A 22,135-nucleotide genomic window follows, 5' to 3' on the forward strand; every position below is an offset into this window, starting at 1 on the left:
AAGATAAATAAGCTCTGGGGATCTAGTGTATAACACAGTAATTATAGCTAATAATACTGTATTATAAATTTTAAAATTGCTAAGAGACTAGACTGAGATTGTTCTTACCACAAAAAAAAGAAATGGTAATTATGTGACATGATGCAGGTATTAGCTAATGCTATGATGGTAATCATCTTGCATTACCAAAGTGTACCAAATCAACACTTATGTATTATTATACCTTAAACTTACACAATGTTACATGTCAATTATATCAATAAAGGTGGGGAAAGAAAAACAAAAAACCTTGGAATCATTCATGACTCCTTTTTTGCTCTCCAATACGACGACATCCAATCCATCAGGAAATCCTATTGGCACTGCCTCCAAGAATGTATCTGGAATTTATCCATTTCTCACCCCCTCCACTACTACTGCCCTGTCACCAGCATCATCTCTCAGCTAGATTATTTCACTAGACTTTTAACTGATCTCCATGCTTCTTATCCTAGCTCTCTACTGACTATTAACACACCAACCAGCTTTTAAAGCATAAGTCAGATTGCTTTACTCCTCTGCTCAAAACTCTTTGATGGCTCCTTATCTTGGAATAAAAGCTAAAGTCCTTACAAGGGGCCTGCAAGGCCCTTTGCAACTTACCTTGCCCAATTCATCTTCCTACTATTCCTCTCCCATTTTACCTCATTCTGACTACTGGCATCCCTGCTGTTGCTTGAACAAGACAGGCACACTCCTACCTCAGGGCCTTTGTACTGGCTTTTCCATCCACCTAAAACATTCTTCCCCAAGACATCCACATGACACTTCACTCAAATGTTACCCTCTTGGTATGGCATTCTCTGACCATCCTATTTTAAAATGCATCTACTCCTGACAACACTTCCACATCCCCCACGCCTCCTTTCCTAATGTATTTCTCTCCATCACTTTTTTTTAATATGTTTATTATTATTTTTTTGGCTGTGTTGGGTCTTCATTGCTGTGCGCGGGATTTCTCTAGTTGCGGCGAGTGGGCTCAGTAGTTGTGGTACATGGGCTTAGTTGCTCCGCAGCATGTGGGATCTTCCCGGACCAGAGCTCGAACCCATGTTCCCTGCATTGGCAGGTGGATTCTTAACCACTGTGCCACCAGGGAAGTCCCTCCATCACTCTTATTACCGTAAAATATGTAATTTATTTATCATCACATTCACATCAACTATTACCTCATCCCACTAGAATATTAGTTTCAGGAGGACAGATATTCTTGCCTGCTTTGTTCACTAATAAATTCCAAGCACCCCAAACAGTGAATGCATATAAGAGGCTCTTGAAAACAATTTGTTGAATAAATGAACCATGCATACTGCTATACTCACAGAGGATGCTATGAGAGGACAGAATAAGAAAAAAAAACTCTGCAGTCAGAAAAGGTTTCAGAGAAGAGAAAGCATTTAAATTGGATGAGCAGGAATTCTGCTCTGACGATAGTAGAATGACAGACTGTCAAAGTGCAAGAATATGTCTATGACATGTGATTCATCTGTACTGGAGAGGAACTCCATCAAGCTCAAAGGAGGATTTTTAAAGGCAAGTCAGCTTCTTAAAACCATGTTATTTGACAAAAGGAGAAAAGAGAATGAGACCTGTGGCACAATTTTATGAAAACTTAAAACATATATACAGGCTAAAAAATACTGTACATTTCTGTAATATATAAAAAATAATAAATACAGGAAAACAGTCAATTCTGAGACCAAAGTACTAAAAGAACCACAACTTGGAAAACAATCCTTTTTATCCCCCAATCCCCTTCTTCCCATCTCTGGTTTTACAGTCTTTTTGGTCAAGTCAAAAGATCTTATTTCCGGGCTTCCCTGGTGGCACAGTGGTTGAGAGTCCGCCTGCCGATGCAGGGGATGCAGGTTCGTGCCTGGTCCGGGAAGATCCCACATGCCGCGGAGCGGCTGGGCCCATGAGCCATGGCCGCTGGGCCTGCGCGTCCGGAGCCTGTGCTCCGCAACGGGAGAGGCCACAACAATGAGAGGCCCGCGTACCGCAAAAAAAAAAAAAAGATCTTATTTCCTTCGTTTCTTCTTTCTTCCCACTCTTTTGTTCTCACAGTACTAAGGCTCTATTTCCTGTACAATCCGCCTGCACAGGATATCCACTTAAACACCATCCTACCCACTAGCACCAAACAAAAGGGGAAATTTTCCAAAGACAAGAAACATCCTAACATTTTCCTGAGGCCAGGAATGAACATGTTTTAAATCATAAAGAGTTAAAGAACTAAATGGGGGAGAGCAAGCTAAGGAATGAAGACAAAAAGAGGGGGGAGGACCTATAGGAAGTAAATGCCACCGTGTTATCCAGTAGGTCTAGTCTATGCTACTTTCCTCATGGGCTTAAAACAGTCAAATCTGGATGATTCAGAATACAAGTGTGTAGGCTGGGAATGTTTTATTTTTGAACAATGTCAAGTGACTACTATACATGAGGTAACTTAGATAGTGAGTTATCTTTCATTACTCACTATTGTTGAGGTATATCATGGACTTAAGATGACACAACAGAAGACTCTAATTTTTACTTATGGAATATAGGACCCAGGTAGCAGAAATACATTGTGACTATTAAGAAAATGTAATTTTATTACTTTTTTCTACTAATACACTTGTAGGAAACAATAAAAATAAGGTAAAACATAGAAGTAGCAGCTTGTACAAAGTAAATTATCAGGATTAAACAAGTTAAAATCCAGAATAAAACTCAAATTCAGAGATAATTCCTAAATTTAACGTTTAATGTTTAATTACTGTTTAAATAATGTCTAATGTTTAATTAAAATTAATGTTTAATTTTATTAAAAACACTTTTTACCAATTAGTCATTCAATAACTTTTAGCAGAAATTTCTAAGTTTAAGAAATTTCTAGGTAGAAATTTGTCAGGTAGTAATTGGAGAAATTAATATTCAAAAATTTCAGTTTAGGCATTTCCAAGCATTTTTACGAACACTTATCTTGCTAGAATTCTACTTTGTCTGACTGCATATTCTCTAAGAAGCTAATACTTTTTTTTTTTTTCTTTTTGGTTGCACCGCACAGCTTGCAGGATTTCAGTTCCCCAACCAGGGGTCAAACCCAGGCCCATGGCAGTGAAAGCGCAGAGTCCTAACCCCTGGACAACCTGGGAAGCCCCTAAGAAACTAATACTTTTTAACGCCTCTTTTAAAAACGTGTAAGGTGGTTAGATAAATCAATTGCTCTCAATACCAAGCCATATGTATCTTAAAACTACAAAATATCATATGTCATTCATTTCTTTCATTCAATAGGTACTTACTAAGGCCCTACTATGAAATACCAGGGAAAAAAAACACATGAAGCTTCACTGGCCAAGAATAAAGATGATAATAGTAGATAATATTAATTTTTTGAAATCTCCATTCATGCTTGTTTACTGTGATTATGTACCCTCCCCAAACTATCACTCTTATATCATACCTGTCAAGTTGGGTAGAGCAGTTTCTGAGGCCTCACTGCACAGGCAGCAAAGCGATGTGTCCTGATCTCTGCCATAACAATTAGGTAGAAGCAGAGCTGTCCCAAAGACCATTCCTCTGCCCAGAAGCACAAAAGTTTAACTGATCTATGTACAGAGGAAGTCTTGGAATTCCACTCTCTGACAAGCAATACCATAAGCATGTGACACTCATTCATGTTCTCAGTAGCCAGAAGGAACCAATGGAAGGGTAAGCGTTTACAAGTCCAAAGTGGGTGAAGAGTTACATAAAGGAAAATGTCTAGTAATTAGCAAAACACTGAGTCAGAATGGAGATACTTCAAAACCTCTGGAACATTTTGAAAAAATAAGTAAAAACCGACACACGAGTAACAAATAATACAACACGTAGGGATTAGTACATATAGATGGGATTTCATTCCTAAGTGATAATGAAGTGAGACTGTAGAGAAAAGTTTCCTTGAAGAAAACGCATTTACAATAAGTGTTTACACTTTTAAGAGAGGAAACCCCTAACAAGACTCATCTTTTGCATCACTTAAATTAGTTCACGAAACCACAAATCCAAAGTCAAAGAAATAGTTACAGTCTGATTCATAAGCACAGAAGCCAGGAAATGATGGCCTTCAGTAAAATTTTGGCTCTATTATAGCTTAATAAAGGTTAAAAACATGGCATGATAGTGCTGAAAACTTTTGAGTATTATAACTTTTAAAAGTGAAAGCCTAATCTTTGTTAATACATAGGAACAAAGTTAAATAAAACTTAAGAACCTTATAGGAAATTAGTAAAATCTACAAATACTGGATGACTTTAGTGGTATAAACTACAAAAATAATACAAGAATGTGTTACTGTACACCTAAGAATACTCATTGATTCAAGAAATATTTGTTAAGTACCTACTATGTACAAGCCACTGTGCTTGGTTCCAGGTCAATAAAGGTAATGGTAAAATTATAGATAGCAAAACTGAAATAGCCTTCAATAAAGATGTTACAAAATTATAATGTAAACTTAAAGAAAGAATGACTTTGATGTAGGTAATTATTAACAGTGTTAAAAAAAACCTTATGCACTCAAAGAAATTAACTTTTATGAAGCCAGTACTGTTAACATCATGGGGAAAGCAAGAGTTAAATGACTAATGGGTTACCTCAAATTAATGACTCAGAATTTCAAATACTGGGTTGAATTTCTCCTTCCCTAAATTACACAAAATAAAAGGCAAAGGAGCTCCATAATTCATATTTTATACATATCTACATTCTATACCATATGATTTACTATTTAATCAGTAAATCTGCTATTTAAATTACCAATAATTAATAGTTACATTTTTAAGGCTCCTATATTGTTACCAGGAGTACAGAGAGAATGAACAAATAAACAAAATGTGATACATACAACAGAAAATTATTCAACCATAAAAACGAATAAAATTTTAATATATGCTACAACATAGATGGGCCTTGAAAACATTATGCTCAGTGAAATAAGTCAGGCACAGAAGGACAAATATTGTATGATTCCACTTATGTGAAATACCTAGAAGTTGTTCTAGTTCTGGAAATGGGTGACTGTACTTAAGGCTACTAAACTGTACAGCTTAAAATAGTTTAAAAGGTAAGTTTTATGTTATGTATATTTTATAATTAAAAATTTTTAATTAAAAAATAAGAACTACTGACGTCTCCAAAGACCTCTGTTATGTGGGTTACATCTATCATTATTTATCATATTTGAAATTAAAACTGAGAAACTATAATATTAATTTTAAAATAACAATAAACTCATGTTAACATATTTTATTAAAAATAACTACCCTTGAAAAGATAATTAAGAGTAACATTGTCATTTTTTGCAAATCTCTTAATATCTAGCTTAAAAAAAGATAGTAGAATCTTCATTCTGCATTTGATCTGCTGTGATGTTATTTTTGTTTAAGTATATGAAAATCTTATTGCACACAGATATGGAGGTATAAAAGGAAGGTATATTTTAACATTCTTTCAGATTATTATGGATATTCTTCTTTGATACCACACCAAAACCCAACAAAGGTTAACTGTAAATTGAAATCTGAAACCACACAGACAAAATTTTCATAATCTGTCAAATTAAAATTTGTTGGAGGGCTTCCCTGGTGGCGCAGTGGTTGAGAGTCTGCCTGCCGATGCAGGGGACACAGGTTCATACCCCGGTCTGGGAGGATCCCACGTGCCACGGAGCGGCTAGGCCCGTGAGCCATGGCCGCTGAGCCTGCGCATCCGGAGCCTGTGCTCCGCAGCGGGAGAGGCCACAACAGTGAGAGGCCCATGTACCACAAAAAAAAAAAAAAAAAATTGTTGGTTTATCTTGTACTTGGAATGGGTCTATTCTGTACTTTGCATTTTTTAACATCAGGCATTGATCATCTGGAAATCATGCTTCACTAAATGTTGACATACTTTGTTATATAACATTGAAACATCCTATTCATTACTATCACCATCAACCTCATCACAAAAGTTTTAAGAAGTTGTCATGATCAGAATGATGGTTACTAATTTTATTGAATTCTAATTTTTGCTTAAAAGCTCAAATTCTACCATTTCCAACAATTAATACCTGTCTTCTTTGAAAGAGCAAACTCACTACATTCATTTTTGAGAAAATGTCTACCAAATCCCAAATCTGAATAGTTTCTCGTTCAATCTTTCAAGTGCAAATAGTGTTCCATGAAAAAAACAGCCAGTTCAGCTCAAAACACACAAAAATTGCACATGGCTCTCTCTAAAAACAGCCACAATATTTTGGCAAGCAGCAGAAGTACTTTATGCATACTTTCCATTTTGTCACATAGAATACTAAAAAGACATGTACCTGAGAATCAAGATTTTTATAAAATTAATCATTTTTACTGCTTAATCAAGGAAATTCTTAAGTAAAACTGTTTTGTTAGACTTTTTATTTTATACTGGAGTATAGTCGATTAACAATGTTGTGATAGTTGCAGGTGCACAGCAGAACAACTCAGCCATACATATACATGTATCCATTTTCCCCCAGACTCCCCTCCAATCCAGGCTGCTACATAACACTGAGCAGAGTTCCCTGTGCTATACAGTAAGTAGGGCCTTGTTGGTTATCCATTTTAAATATAGCAGCGTGTCCTCAACATAATAAAGGCCATATATGACAAACCCACAGCCAACATCGTCCTCAATGGTGAAAAACTGAAAGCATTTCCACTAAGATCAGGAACAAGACAAGGTTGCCCACTCTCACCACTCTTATTCAACATAGTTTTGGAAGTTTTAGCCACAGCAATCAGAGAAGAAAAGGAAATAAAAGGAATCCAAATCAGAAAAGAAGAAGTAAAACTGTCACTGTTTGCAGATGACATGATACTATATACATAGAGAATCCTAAAGATGCTACCAGAAAACTACTAGAGCTAATCAATGAATTTGGTAAAGTAGCAGGATACAAAATTAATGCACAGGTAAAGTAGCAGGATACAAAATTAAGTAGCAGGATACAAAATTAATGCATTAGTGCATTCCTATACACTAATGATGAAAAATCTGAAAGTGAAATCAAGAAAACACTCCCATTTACCACTGCAACAAAAAGAATAAAATATCTACAAATAAACCTACCTAAGGAGACAAAAGACCTGTATGCAGAAAATTATAAGACACTGATGAAAGAAATTAAAGATGATACAAATAGATGGAGAGATATACCATGTTCTTGGATTGGAAGAATCAACATTGTGAAAATGACTCTACTACCCAAAGCAATCTACAGATTCAATGCAATCCCTATCAAACTACCACTGGCATTTTTCACAGAACTAGAACAAAAAATTTCACAATTTGTATGGAAACACGAAAGACCCCGAATAGCCAAAGCAATCTTGAGAACGAAAAACGGAGCTGGAGGAATCAGGCTCCCTGACTTCAGACTATACTACAAAGCTACAGTAATCAAGACAGTATGGCACTGGCACAAAAACAGAAAGATAGATCAATGGAACAGGATAGAAAGCCCAGAGATAAACCCACGCACATATGGTCACCTTATCTTTGATAAAGGAGGCAGGAATGTACAGTGGAGAAAGGACAGCCTCTTCAATAAGTGGTGCTGGGAAAACTGGACAGGTACATGTCAAAGTATGAGATTAGATCACTCCCTAACACCATACACAAAAATAAGCTCAAAATGGATTAAAGACCTAAATGTAAGGCCAGAAACTATCAAACTCTTAGAGGAAAACATAGGCAGAACACTCTATGACATAAATCACAGCAAGCTCCTTTTTGACCCACCTCCTAGAGAAATGGAAATAAAAACAAAAATAAACAAATGGGACCTAATGAAACTTCAAAGCTTTTGTACAGCAAAGGAAATCATAAACAAGACCTCAGAATGGAAGAAAATATTTGCAAATGAAGCAACTGACAAAGGATTAATTTCCAAAATTTACAAGCCGCTCATGCAGCTCAATAACAAAAAAACAAACAACCCAATCCAAAAATGGGCAGAAGACCTAAATAGACATTTCTCCAAAGAAGATATACAGACTGCCAACAAACACATGAAAGAATGCACAACATCATTAATCATTAGAGAAATGCAAATCAAAACTACAATGAGATATCATCTCACACCAGTCAGAATGGCCATCATCAAAAAATCTAGAAACAATAAATGCTGGAGAGGGTGTGGAGAAAAGGGAACACTCTTACACTGCTGGTGGGAATGTGAATTGGTACAGCCACTATGGAGAACAGTATGGAGGTTCCTTAAAAAACTACAAATAGAACTACCATATGACCCAGCAATCCCACTACTGGGCATATACCCTGAGAAAACCAAAATTCAAAAAGAGTTATGTACCAAAATGTTCATTGCAGCTCTATTTACAAGAGCCCAGAGATGGAAACAACCTAAGTGTCCATCATCGGATGAATGGATAAAGAAGATGTGGCACATATATACAATGGAATATTACTCAGCCATAAAAAGAAACGAAATTGAGCTATTTGTAATGAGGTGGATAGACCTAGAGTCTGTCATACAGAGTGAAGTAAGTCAGGAAGAGAAAGACAAATACCGTATGCTAAGACATATATATGGAATTTAAGGGAAAAAAATGTGATGAAGAACCTAGGGGTAAGACAGGAATAAAGACACAGACCTACTGGAGAACGGACTTGAGGATATGGGGAGGGGGAAGGGTGAGCTGTGACAAAGCGACAGAGAGGCATGGACATATACACACTAACAAACGTAAGGTAGATAGCTAGTGGGAAGCAGCCGCATAGCACAGGGATATCAGTTCGGTGCTTTGTGACCGCCTGGAGGGGTGGGATAGGGAGGGTGGGAGGGAGGGAGACGCAAGAGGGAAGAGATATGGGAACATATGTATATGTATAACTGATTCACTTTGTTATAAAGCAGAAACTAACACACCATTGTAAAGCAATTATACCCCAATAAAGATGTTAAAATGAAAAAAAAAGACATATATATATATATATATATATATATATATATATATATATATATATATATATATATATACACTGTCTACAAGAGACCCACTTCAGACCTAGGGATACATACAGATTGAAAGTGAGGGGATGGAAAAAGTTATTCCATGCAAATGGAAATCAAAGGAAAAATAAATAAATAAAGATGTTAAAAAAATAAAATAAAATGGTAGACCTAAATCCACATATTTATAATTACATTAAAGGACAATAGCCTAAACACAGACATATGGCAGATATATGATCCAACTATAGGCTATCTAATAGAAACTCATTTCAAATATAATCACAGGGGCTTCCCTGGTGGTGCAGTGGTTGGGGGTCTGCCTGCTGATGCAGGGGACACGGGTTCGTGCCCCGGTCCGGGAGGATCCCACGTGCCACGGAGTGGCTGGGCCCGTGAGCCATGGCCGCTGAGCCTGCACATCCGGAGCCTGTGCTCCGCAACAGGAGACGGCCACAGCAGTGAGAGGCCTGTGTACCGCAAAACAAAACAAAAACCAAATATAATCACATAAGTAGGTTAAAAATAAAAGGATGAAAACGTATGTCCACACAAAAACCTGTACATGAACATTCACAGCATTATTCATAACACCCAAAAGTGGAAACAACAAAATGTCCATCAATTAATGAATGGATAAAGTTACTCAGCAATAAAGAGGAATGAAGTACTGATACATGCTATAACATAGATGAACCTTGAAAACATTAAGCCAAGTGAGAGAAGCCAGTCAAAATGAACATATATTCTGTGATTCCATTCAGATGAAATGTCTAGAATTGGTAAATCCATAGAGACAGAAAGTAGATTAGTGGTAACCTAGGAGTGGGGGTGTGGGGAGGAATATGGAATGACTGCTAATGGCTACAAGGTTTCTTTGGGGGCCTTCTAAAAATGTTCTTAAATTGTACTGATGATTGATGAACTCTGTGGATATACTAAAAACCACTGAATTATACACTTTAAATGGGTGAATTTTATGATATGTGGATCTATATCTCCATAGAACATTAAAAACATGCTATATGAAAGAAGCCAGATTAAAAGTCTACATATTGCATGACTCCATTCATATGAAATCTCCAAAAAGAGCATATGTAGAGAAAAGGAGATTAGTGGTTACCTGGGACTGGGTTAGGAATGCTGACTGACTACAAACTAGTACAAGGGACGTTATGGGTGATGGAAATGTTCTAACAACTATATTGTAGTGACGGCTGCATAACTACGTACATTTTTTAAAAATCACGGAATTGTACATCTTTTAAAATGTAAGTTTTATAGAATGTAAATCATAAGTCAATAAAGTTTTTGAGCCAATTGTGAACTCTTCACTCCTTGAAGAGGCTGCATCCCAGTTTGCCCCTGAGCAGTTAGGGAGGGATTCTGCTCCATGGAAAAGGACCTCTCTCCTAAAGAGACACAGTCTGTTGCCTCCATCACAGCTTCCCTTTGGGCTCATTTCAAGCTTGGCCGAACTGGGGAACCAACTGGGGAACAGAGTGGAGACTGCCCTGCATTCCCCTTTCCTCTGCCTCAATATGTCTTTATAACATCAGCTGGTATCTTACAAAGGGAAAGGGAAGCCCACACACCCCCAGAACTCTTGCTGGTCAGAGATTCCCTAAGTGTCTGTCCTTGCCTGAGTTTCGTGTGCCTGTGTTGTGAACCCTGGAACTATGGAGTTGGGGAGGGGGGCGCAAGTATTGCCCTAAGAATGCTTACTGTTCTTTTATTGTTGGGATCTGTTCTTGGGTAGGGTGGCAGTTGGGGAAGCTTGACTTTGTCTTCGTCAATAAACTCTCATTTACACAAAGGAAAGAAAAAAGAAAAAGAAAAAAGTCAATAAAGTTGTTCTTTTTTTAAAAATAAATTTATTTATTTTTGGCTGCATTGGGTCTTTGTTGCTGCCCATTGGCTTTCTCTAGTTGCAGAGAGTGGGGGCTACTCTTCATTGCGGCGTGCGGGCTTCTCACTGCGGTGACCTCTCTTGTTGCGGAGCTCTGGCTCTAGGTGAGCAGGCTTCAGTAGTTGTGGCTCACGGGCTCTAGAGCACAGGCTCAGTAGTTGTGGCACACGGGCTTAGTTGCTCCACAGCATGTGGGATCTTCTCAGACCAGGTATCAAACCCATGTCCCCTGCATTGACAGGCGGATTCTTAACCACTGCACCACCAGGGAAGTCCCAATAAAGTTTTTAATAAGGCATAAAAGGTGAAGAAAAACAAGCAAAACCAGACTTTTGTTCTCTGAAAGATACTGTTAGGAGCATGAAAAGATAAGCTATAAATGGGAGAAAATATTTGCAAATTATATGCCTTACTCATTAATTTTCCTAAAATATGTATTTAATATCTGTTGACATATCATTTTTTCCTAATTATAGAAGCAATCCTTGCCCATTTTCTAGAATCCAAAACACAAAGGAAGGAAGACAATTAAAAGCAATCAGGATCCCATCACTCAGAAATAACTACTGATAATATTTTTCATACATTTATAACCAGTCTCTTTCTTATCTTGTTCTTAAATATGTTCTCTAACACATACTCTTACATCAATTTTTAGCCTTGAGATTAAAATTAATATATAATCTACCAATTCCTATAACTTAAGATTTGGAACTTGGCAATAGAAAGAATTTAGTTCATAGATTTGTTTGGGACATGTGCAAATTTTATTTATTTCATTTAGATTTTTGTTCTACATATTCAGATTCCTAAGATCCAAAATTTATAAAAGCAATATGCTTTTTAGAAAGAAATTCAAAGCAACTTTATCAATAGGTAAGTAGTTTTTATATCTTTATAAAGCATAAACAATTTTAATTTTCAAGGATGAACAAAATTAAAATGAAACATATGTTATAATCTATTCCTAAAGTATTTTACCCATTTTGTGGCCAAAATATCAACTGCCCAAAAGTCAAAATAGTCCTCACATGTTCCCAAAATCAAATAGCAAAGTTTTCAAAGTCTGAATATTTCAGAAATTTATTGTAATGAGCTTATAATTTTGATTATTTTCAAATGCCATACTTAATTATGTATTGGTCTCCATGAAAAGAGAAGATGATGTCTCCTCACCATTCGCATATCTTTATTCTCCTCACAAAACTGAATTAGAATCTTGACTTTCAACTCCACCCTCAAGGAAATGGAGAACTTGCTATAATTTATTATATTCAGAGATGTTGACTGGGCCACATTTTCTCTGTCTACTGTGTTTTTCTCCTGCTTCTTTTTAGAAGGTATGGTCTTTTCATGAAACAAAAGAGGTAAGATCTATAACTTGGTCCTAGCTAACTGTATTTCTTCAATAGGCTTGAAGCAAAAACTCCTTCTAATAACAAAGTGTATCCTGCCTTGCTTATTAGTTCCATGTGCAGATGTCATTCTTGAAAGAGAATCCTGTTTAAAGGAGCGATGTAAGGGGAACTTAGGGATTGTGCTGTCTCTAAGAGAATTATTTAGTATCATCCTCTAATAGCACCCCCTTCTCATTATTTCTCACACTATCATTTGCCCTCTTTTTGAAGGTATAGTTGTCGTAAGATAGTATTAAAATATTTGCATTTGGGAAAGAGTCACCCAGCCATTTGCAGATAAGATTATTTAAACAGATAGCTGTTTGCCTTCAACAACGTGATCACTAATTTTCCTCTATACTAATCACTGTACCTTGCACATAGTAGGCACTCAGTATTTTTTAATTAGTGTTCACAAAACTCTGCCAGCATGAGTTTTCCATGCAAATTAAAAATGACTCAAAGCGATTTTAGCTCTCTCTACACTTTGATTATAATAATAGCTACCACTTATGGAGCATATATAAACCAGGCACTTTACACACTTTAATTGATATATTACAAATTATAATATTATTAACTATAGCCCTGAAGGACAGGCTTTATTATCACCAATGTACAAATGCTCAGAAATGCTAAGTATTTTATTCAAGCTCCAGAGCTAGTTGGTGAAGCCAGGATTCAAAACCATAGGTCATGTATAACTCCAAAGCCCATGCTCCTTTCGCTATTCAAGGCTGCCTCAATAGAGAGCGGTACAAAAACAACTACTGGGAAATGTTTTCTTCTTACCTTCTAGAGAAGAATTTTAAGACAGCCAGACTCCCCAAGTGGAATGAACTTGATTCATCTGTCCATACATAGGATGACATTTAAGAGTCAAACCTAAGAGACTAATCAGAATGATATACATGTGCTCACCAACCAATGGATTCCATCAAAGGAAACTGAAAACTGCTGGAATTTACTCCCAGCAGCAGAGTAATTACAAATTTTTCCAGAGTTAAGGCACAATGACTCAGAAGACTTTTAAAAATTTGTGTAGGTCATGCCCGAACTCAGAATGCATCCAAAAATATAACCTTTCTTTAACTGACAACTTTCATTTCTTCTTTGAAGAATCTTATTTAGACCAAAACAAAACACTGTGTCTTTACTTTTGATTTGTCCTCAAATATGAAACAATGAGCTGAACAAAAGGCTTCCCTTAATGTACGGCTCATCTCACAAACATCTCAAACAAAAAAATACTGTATATGTGGGCATTCATTAGGAAATATTTCTTATAGTTCTGAAGGTCCTCTAACCTTACCCTCTAGGACACCTGTCACTGCTCTGCAGATAACTTAGTAACATAATCCTTTCATGTGATGCTAAAAGTCAAAAAAGCTGGTCTTTCCTGTTTCCGACTGGTGGAGCTAGTTTTCCAATGTCTATGAAGAGGCATGTGTATGTGTATATACTACACTCTCTATACTTGGGTCCTGGCTGCAAGCTATTTCCTACTGGCTGAATTCAGATATTTCCAATGGACTTAACTAAAAGAAACAAAGACCTGATTCATTACCCTTATTTCAGCAGCAATGGCTGTCCAAAGCAATAGAACCTTCCCTACAGCACGAGTGTTAGAGGTAAGAAGGAAAGAAAACATACTTCAAATTACAAAATTCTTTTGGTCTAGGGCTCAAAATAATATATATATATATATATATTTGTTCAAATAATCTATAAAAACATGCTCAGGATTCAATCCATATAATTTCATTGCTAAACTCTGTACTTCTCTCCAGCTTAAAACAAGACTACCAGTGAAATTACGAAATTACTGAAAAATTTTAAAGATACATCTTAGTTAATAAAGCTCTCAGAGTTATTTTACTAAATGATCTGTCTGAGAATACACAGTACTATAAGTACTACATAAATACTATGTATTATGTAACTGTGTACTATGACTCAAAGTTCACTGTTATCACTGGCTTAATTTATGATGTGGGGTAAAATCATACAGGGCAGCAAAAAAAACTCTGCTTTAACACCACCACCACTGCCAATAATGTCTTTCCAGGTCACTAGTTCAAATATCCAGGTGAGAGTTGTAGGTGAAAAGGGAAGAAAGGGGAGGAAAAGGGAGGAGGGAGGAAAGGAGGAAAAAAGAATACTTTAGAGGTATCCAAAAGATAAAAATACGGAATCCTTAAGAGCAGGAGCTAGTAGAATTTCTTCACCAGGATATCTGAGAGGCCCAGATCAAGAGAGCAGTGGCTTTGTGCATTTAAAGTGTTACAAATTTCAATTTCCCCTTTCAGTTTTGCTACATTTCCACTGATTATATCTTGATGATGGAAGGGCAGAATACTGTGCTCACTAGTAACATTTACAGGACAGACTGAGGAAGAATATAAATCAGATATCAAAACTCTTCCTAAATGCTAAGCCAGACTGTGAGGAAAAGAAATAAGGGACAAGGAAGAATAAGTTAAGAGGTTGAAAAAAAGCAATGTTATATTAACCCCACAGGAGCAAAACTTAAATTCTGGACTTTTGAGCACCATATCATTTAGGAGCAATTTAGAAGACAGAGAATGGGAGAAAATTAACATCTAACAGTTGCTGAGTACTTGTATCAAGCCAAGCACTTACATCTATTACCAAGCACTTATATCTATTACCACTAATCCTCATCTTAACAATGATAAAAATATAATATCCCTTTTCTCAGATAAACAGACCACATAATGCAAACTATATGTATTTTTTATTTTAATTTATGACTATAACCAGAGACAATTTTGGAGTAAGATTTGAAATTCTGCCTCTAACATTTATAAGCCTTGAAATTGTGGGCAATTAATAACTCTGAAAACATAAATAAATAAATAAGACAATAAAAATAAATAAATAACTCTGAAAACAAATAAAGCCACCCTATTTACAGCATGGCACAACAGAACCATGATAGTATTACAAAGTCATATGCATTTTATTAAATATCCTCCTATGCCAAGGATCATGTGCCCTGAACTGCCTAAACCAGAATGTTTTATGGACCTCCACAATCACCTGATTGTTTGGCCTTCTGTACTTATGCCGTAAAACTGACTTCTGATCTAAGGTGGAAATGGCTGAGTAAAACAAGGTCTTTTCCATGATGAAGGAGGAGAAAAGAAAAGATAAAGCCAGAAAAAGATACCACAAGAATACTACAGATCAATACATCTTATAAATACAGATGCAGAAATCCCCAATAAATTACTAGCCAACCAAATGCAGGAGCATATTAAAAGGACTATACACCATACCAAGTGGGAATTATCCCAGGAATGTAAGGTTGATTCGACATACAAAAATCAAACAATGCGGGATTTCCCTAGTGGCACAGTGTTTAAGAATCCACCTGCCAATGCAGGGGACACAAGTTCGAGCCCTGGTCCAGGAAGATCCCACATGCCATGGAGCAACTAAGCCCGTGTGCCACAACTACTGAGCCTGCACTCTAGAGCCCACGAGCCACAACTACTGAAGCACGCGTGCCTAGAGCCCACGCTCCACAACAAGAGAAGCCACCGCAATGAGAAGCCCGCACACTGCAATGAAGAGTAGCCCCCACTCGCGCAATTAGAGATGGCCCGCACACAGCAACGAAGACCCTACGCAGCCAAATATAAATAAATAAATAAATATTTAAAAATTCAATCAATGCAATACACCAAGTTAATAGACTAAAGGGAAAAAAACACATGATCATCTCAAAATAACTCCTTATTATGTGGGGAAATTTTTCTAAAGCATTCCTATTTAGATATATAATTTCTAGCTTTTAAAAAGAGATGTTTTAGGGACTTCCCTGGTGGTCCAGTGGTTAAGAATCCGCCTTTTGGGACTTCCCTGGTGGTCCAGTGGATAAGACTCCGCGCTCCCAATGCAGGGGACACGGGTTTGATCCCTGGTCAGGGAACTAAGATCCCACATCCCCCATGCCACACGGCGCGGGCAAAAAAAAAAAAAAAAAAAGAATCCGCCTTTCAATGCAGGGGACACAGGTTTGATCCCTGGTCGGGGAACTAAGATCCCACGTGCCACGGGCAACTAAGCCCACGCACCACAACTAGAGAAGCCCATGCACCACAACCAGAGAAGCCTGTGCACCGCAACAAAGAGCCCATGCGCTGCAAGCAACACACCGAAGACCCAGAGCAGCCAAAAAAAAAAAAAAGACAACTGCTATTAAAAAAATAAAAAGAGGCGTTTTGAAGGCATGCTTTGCAGAATTCTTTCTAGTTGTGTTTAACAAGAATATATAATATCATGACTGATTTAATGAGTACCTTACACATGTGAAGTGTTAGGCACACGAAATTTGATTTAATTAAAACTGCCCTTCAAGACAGCTGTTATGAGTATAAATAGGCAGTAGAGCATAGTAGTTAAGAGCATAGACTCTGAAGCCAGATTCCCTGTGTCTGAATCCTAGTTCTACACTTAGTAACTGTGTGACCTTCATCAAGTTAACATTTCTGTGCCTCAGTTTCCACAACCAAAAATGGACAGTATGATAGTACCTACTGTTATAGAAGAGGCATAAGAATTAAATGTTATTGTATGTAAAGATGTTAAAACAGTGTCTGATACAAAATAAGAGCTGTATAAAAAGTTAGTTATTTGGTCGGTGAAGATGAAAAGGCTAATTAGAAGGAGTGTACACCAAGCCCTATCTTCAGACCTTAGCAATGAAGTTTCTGCCTTTTCTATCAGACTGTACTGGATGATCAGATGAAAGCTGGTTTCATCCAACTTTAATGTGGGTAAGATGCATACTCTAAGAACAGATAATCTCTTTAATCTGGAATCCTTAGAACATGATGTCCAAGATCAATTAATTTTCCAGTTCACAGAGGGGATCTATGCTAACTCTTTTCTTCTCACAACTAAGGTAACAGACAGTGTAATAGTCACAGAGCACATGAAGATTATCACATCTTGCTGGTGAAGGAGTGGTAAGTAGTCCTAGACAAGACAGTGCCTCAAATGTACTGACAAACTGTTTCATAAATTATCAGCAACAGCTGTTTATGATGGGGTTTCTGGTTCAGGTGATTTCTTGATTTTCTGCCTATGAATTTAAGAGATTAATCTATTTAAGAAAAAGGCTAGACTTCCTGCTAACATCTGGAAGAAGGCAAGGATGCCCACTCTCACCACTTCTATTCAATGTAGTATTGGTAGTCCTAGCCACAGCAATCAGACAAGAAATAAAAAGTATCCAGATTGGAAGGAAAGAGGTAGAACTGTCACTATATGCAGATGGCATGATACTATCTATAGAAAACCCTAAAGACTCCACACAAAAACTACTAGAACTAAAAAAAATAAAAAATAAATAAATAAATTTTTAAAAACTACTAGAACTGATAAACGAATTCAGCAAGGTAGCAGGGTACAAGATTAACATGTGGAAATCAGTTGCATTTCCTTACACTGACAGTGCAATATCAGAAAGAAAAAGTAAAAACACAACCCCTTTTAAAATCACATCAAAAAAAATAAATACCCAGGAATAAACCCGACCAAGGTGGTGAAAGACTTACATGTTGAGAAATATAAAACACTGATAAAGGAAAATGAAGATGATTCAAAGAAATGGAAAGATATCCCATGCTCTTAGATTGGAAGAATTAATATTGTTAAAATGGCCATACTATCCAAAGCAATCTATAGATTTAATGCGATCCCTATCAAGTTGCCCATGACATTTTTCACAGAACTAGGACAAATAATACTAAAATTTACATGGAACCACAAAAGACCCAGAATTGCCAAAGCAATCCTGAGGAAAAAGAACAAACCTGAAGGCATAACCCTCCCAGACTTCAGACAATACTACAAAGCTACAGTAATCAAAACAGCATGATACTGGCACAAAAACAGACACATGGATCAACGGAACAGAATAGAGAGCCCAGAAATAAACCCACACACCTATGGTCAATTAATCTTTGACAAAGGAGGCAAGAATATACAATGGAGAAAAGATGTTCTCTTCAGCAAGTGGTGTTAGGAAAACTGAACAGGCGCATGTAAATTAGTGAAGCTAGAACTCTTGCTCACACCACACACAAAAATAAACTCAAAATGGCTTGAAGACTTAAATATAAGACATGACACCATAAAACTCCTAGAACATAGGTAAACATTATCTGACATAAATCATAGTAATGTTTCATAGGTCAGTCTCCCAAGGCAAAAGAAGTAAAAGCAAAAATAAACCAATGGGACCTAATCAAACTTACAAGCTTTTGCACAGCAAAAGGAAACCATAAACAAAACAAAAAGACAACATATGCACTGGGAGAAAATATTTGCAAACAATGCAACCGACAAGGGATTAATTTCCAAAATATACAAACAGCTCATATAGCTCAATATCAATAAACAAACAACCCGGTACTTCCCTGGTGGTCCAGTGGTTAAGAATCTACCTTCCAATGCAGGGGACACGGGTTCGATCCCTGGTCAGGTAACTAAGATAACAAATGCCGCCGGGCAACTAAGCCTGCACACCACAACTACTGAGCTTGAGTGCTCTAGAGTCAGCGTGCCACAACAAGAGAGCCCATGTGCCACAACTACTGAGCCTGTGCACTCTGGGGCCCATGCGTCACAACTAAGAAGAAGCCCACGCACCTCAACGAAGAGCCCGCCTGGCACAACGAGGGATCCCACATGCCACAACTAAGACCCAATGCAGCCAAATAAGTTAAAAGAATAAATAAATATTAAAAAAAAAAATCAAAAGATGGGCAAAAGATCTAAATAGATATTTCTCCAAAGAAGACATACCTGATGGCCAACAGGCACATAAAAAGATGCTCAACATTGCTAATTACTAGAGAAATGCAAATGAAAACTACAATGAGGTATCAACTCACACCAGTCAGAATGGCCATCATTAAAAGTCTACAAATAATAAATGCTGGAGAGGGTGTGGAGAAAAAGGAACCCCCCTACAATGGTGGTGGGAATGTAAAGTGGTGTAGCCACTATGGAGAACAGTATGGAGGTTCCTTAAAAAACTAAAAATTGAGCTAACATATGACCTAGCAATGCCACTCCTGGGCATATATCTGAAGAAAACTCTAATTCCAAAAGATGCAGGCACCCCAATGTTCACAGCAGCAATATTTACAACTGCCAAGACATGGAAGCAACCTAACTGTCCATCAAGAGATGAATGGATAAAGAAGACGTGGTATATATATATATATATATACACACACACATACATAATGGAATATTAGCCATAAAAAACAGTGAAATAATGCCATTTGCAGCAATATGGATGGACCTAGAGATTATCATACTAAGTGAAATCAGACAGAGAAAAACAAATACCGTATGATATCACATGTGGAATCTAAAAAAATGATACACATGAACTTATTTACAAAATAGAAAAAGATTTAGAAAACTAAGTTATAGTTACCAACAGGGAAAGCAGGGGAAGATACATTATGAGCATGGGATTAACAGATACACAATACTATAATATAAAACAGATAAACAACAAAGTTCTACTGTATAGCATACGAAACTATATTCAGTATCTTGTAATAACCTATAATGGAAAAGAATCTGAAAAGAATATATACGAATATATATATATATATACACACACATGTCTGTACATATATATACAAAAAACAGAATCACTTTGACGTACACCAGAAATTAACACAACATTGTAAATCAACTATACTTCAATAAAAAAGAAAGAGGCTAGAGAATATGGTGGAACCTCTGCCTATCCCTTCAAAATTTGCCATTTTGGGTTGTTTTGCTGAATATCATTACCCTGCAGCCTTCCTGGAATTCTGATTAAAAGCCATGGGTAGCTACACTTTCTTATACTTGGCTAACATAGGATTATATTAATCTCTCAAATAACCTGAACTGGATTGATGTAATGTGTTTAAATATAAGCTTCTCTGAAGCTGCTTGTATTGATACAGAATCATTTTTTTATACAACTACTCTATTTTCTGCACCATTCCTACCTATCAAAACACTGTTTAACAGAGCTGGAGGAATCAGGCTCCTGACTTCGGACTATACTACAAAGCTACAGTAATCAAGACAGTATGGTACTGGCACAAAAACAGAAATATAGATCAACAGTACAGGATGGAAAGCCCAGAGAGAAACCCACGCACCTATGGTCACCTTATTTTTGATAAAGGAGGCAAGAATATACACTGGAGAAAAGACAGCCTCTTCAATGGTGCTGGGAAAACTGGACAGCTACAGATAAAAGAATGAAATTAGAACACTCCCTAACACCATACATAAAAATAAACTCCAGGGCTTCCCTGGTGGCGCAGTGGTTGAGAGTCCGCCTGCCGATGCACGGAACACAGGTTCGTGCCCCGGTCCGGGAAGATCCCACATGCCCCGGAGCAGCTAGGCCCGTGAGCCATGGCCGCTGAGCCTGTGCGTCTGGAGCCTGTGCTCCCCAACGGGAGAGGCCACAACAGTGAGAGGCCTGCGTACTGCAAAAAAAAAAAAATTTAATTAAAAAATAAATAAATAAACTCCAAATGGATTAAAGACCTAAATGTAAGACTGGACACTATAAAACTCTTAGAGAAAAACATAGGCAGAACACTCTATGACACAAATCACAGCAAGATCCTTTTTGACCCACCTCCTGGAGAAATGGAAATAAAAACAAAAATAAACAAATGGGACCTAATGAAACTTAAAAGCTTTTGCACAGCAAAGGAAACCATAAACAAGATGAAAAGACAACCCTCAGAATGGGAGAAAATATTCGCAAATGAAGCAACTGACAAAGGACCAATCTCCAAAATTTACAAGCCGCTCATTCAGCTCAGTATCCAAAAAACAAACAACCCAATCCAAAAATGGGCAGAAGACCTAAACAGACATTTCTCCTAAGAAGATATACAGATTGCCAACAAACACATGAAAGAATGCTCAACATCATTAATCATTAGAGAAATGCAAATCACAACTACAATGAGGTATCACCTCACACCAGTCAGAATGGCCATCATCAAAAAATCTATAAACAATAAATGCTGGAGAGGGTGTGGAGAAAAGGGAACCCTCTTGCACTGTTGGTGGGAATGTAAATTAATACAGCCACTATGTAGAACAGTATAGAGGTTCCTTAAAAAACTAAAAATAGAACTACCATTCGACCCAGCAATCCCACTACTGGGCATATACCCTGAGAAAGCCATAATTCAAAAAGAGTCATGTACCACAATGTTCACTGCAGCTCTATTTACAATAGCTAGGACATGGAAGCAACGTAAGTGTCCACTGACAGATGAATGGATAAAGAAGATGTGGCACATATATACAGTGGAATATTACTCAGCCATAAAAAGAAATGAAATTGACTTATTTGTAGTGAGGTGGATGGACCTAAAGACTGTCATACAGAGTGAAGTAAGTCAGAAAGAGAAAAACAAATACCGTATGCTAACACATATATATGGAATCTAAAGAAAAAAAATGGTTCTGAAGAACCTAGAAGCAGGACAGGAATAAAGATGCAGATGTAGAGAATGGATTTGAGGACACAGGGAGGGGGAAGGGTAAACTGGGCCGAAATGAGAGAGTGGCATGGACTTATATATACTACCAAAATAGATAGCTAGTGGGAAGCAGCCGCATAGCACAGGGAGATCAACTCGGTGCTTTGTGACCACCTAGAGGGGTGGGATAGGGAGGGTGGGAGGGAGACTC

The 22,135-nt window shown here is 37.2% G+C and overlaps 1 protein-coding gene across 8 annotated transcripts in view; it reads right to left on the reverse strand.

Annotated features, from left to right (window-relative positions):
- Positions 1–22,135, reverse strand: part of ABL2 (ABL proto-oncogene 2, non-receptor tyrosine kinase) — a 108,555-nt gene that overhangs the window by 28,808 nt on the left and 57,612 nt on the right. For 2 of the 8 annotated variants that reach the window (XM_067728762.1, XM_067728758.1), the window contains exon 1: positions 3,491–3,628. The exons of 4 other annotated variants lie outside the window; for them this stretch is intronic. In XM_067728762.1, coding sequence (XP_067584863.1) covers positions 3,491–3,602 — 112 coding nt within the window. In that variant the 5' untranslated portion in view covers positions 3,603–3,628. Of the gene's footprint in view, positions 1–3,490; positions 3,629–22,135 lie in introns of those variants that run through there. 2 more of the 8 variants (XM_067728764.1, XM_067728760.1) reach the window with 1 other exon arrangement.

The sequence above is a fragment of the Pseudorca crassidens genome, chromosome 2 (assembly GCF_039906515.1).
Source record: "Pseudorca crassidens isolate mPseCra1 chromosome 2, mPseCra1.hap1, whole genome shotgun sequence".
NCBI lineage: Eukaryota > Metazoa > Chordata > Mammalia > Artiodactyla > Delphinidae > Pseudorca > Pseudorca crassidens.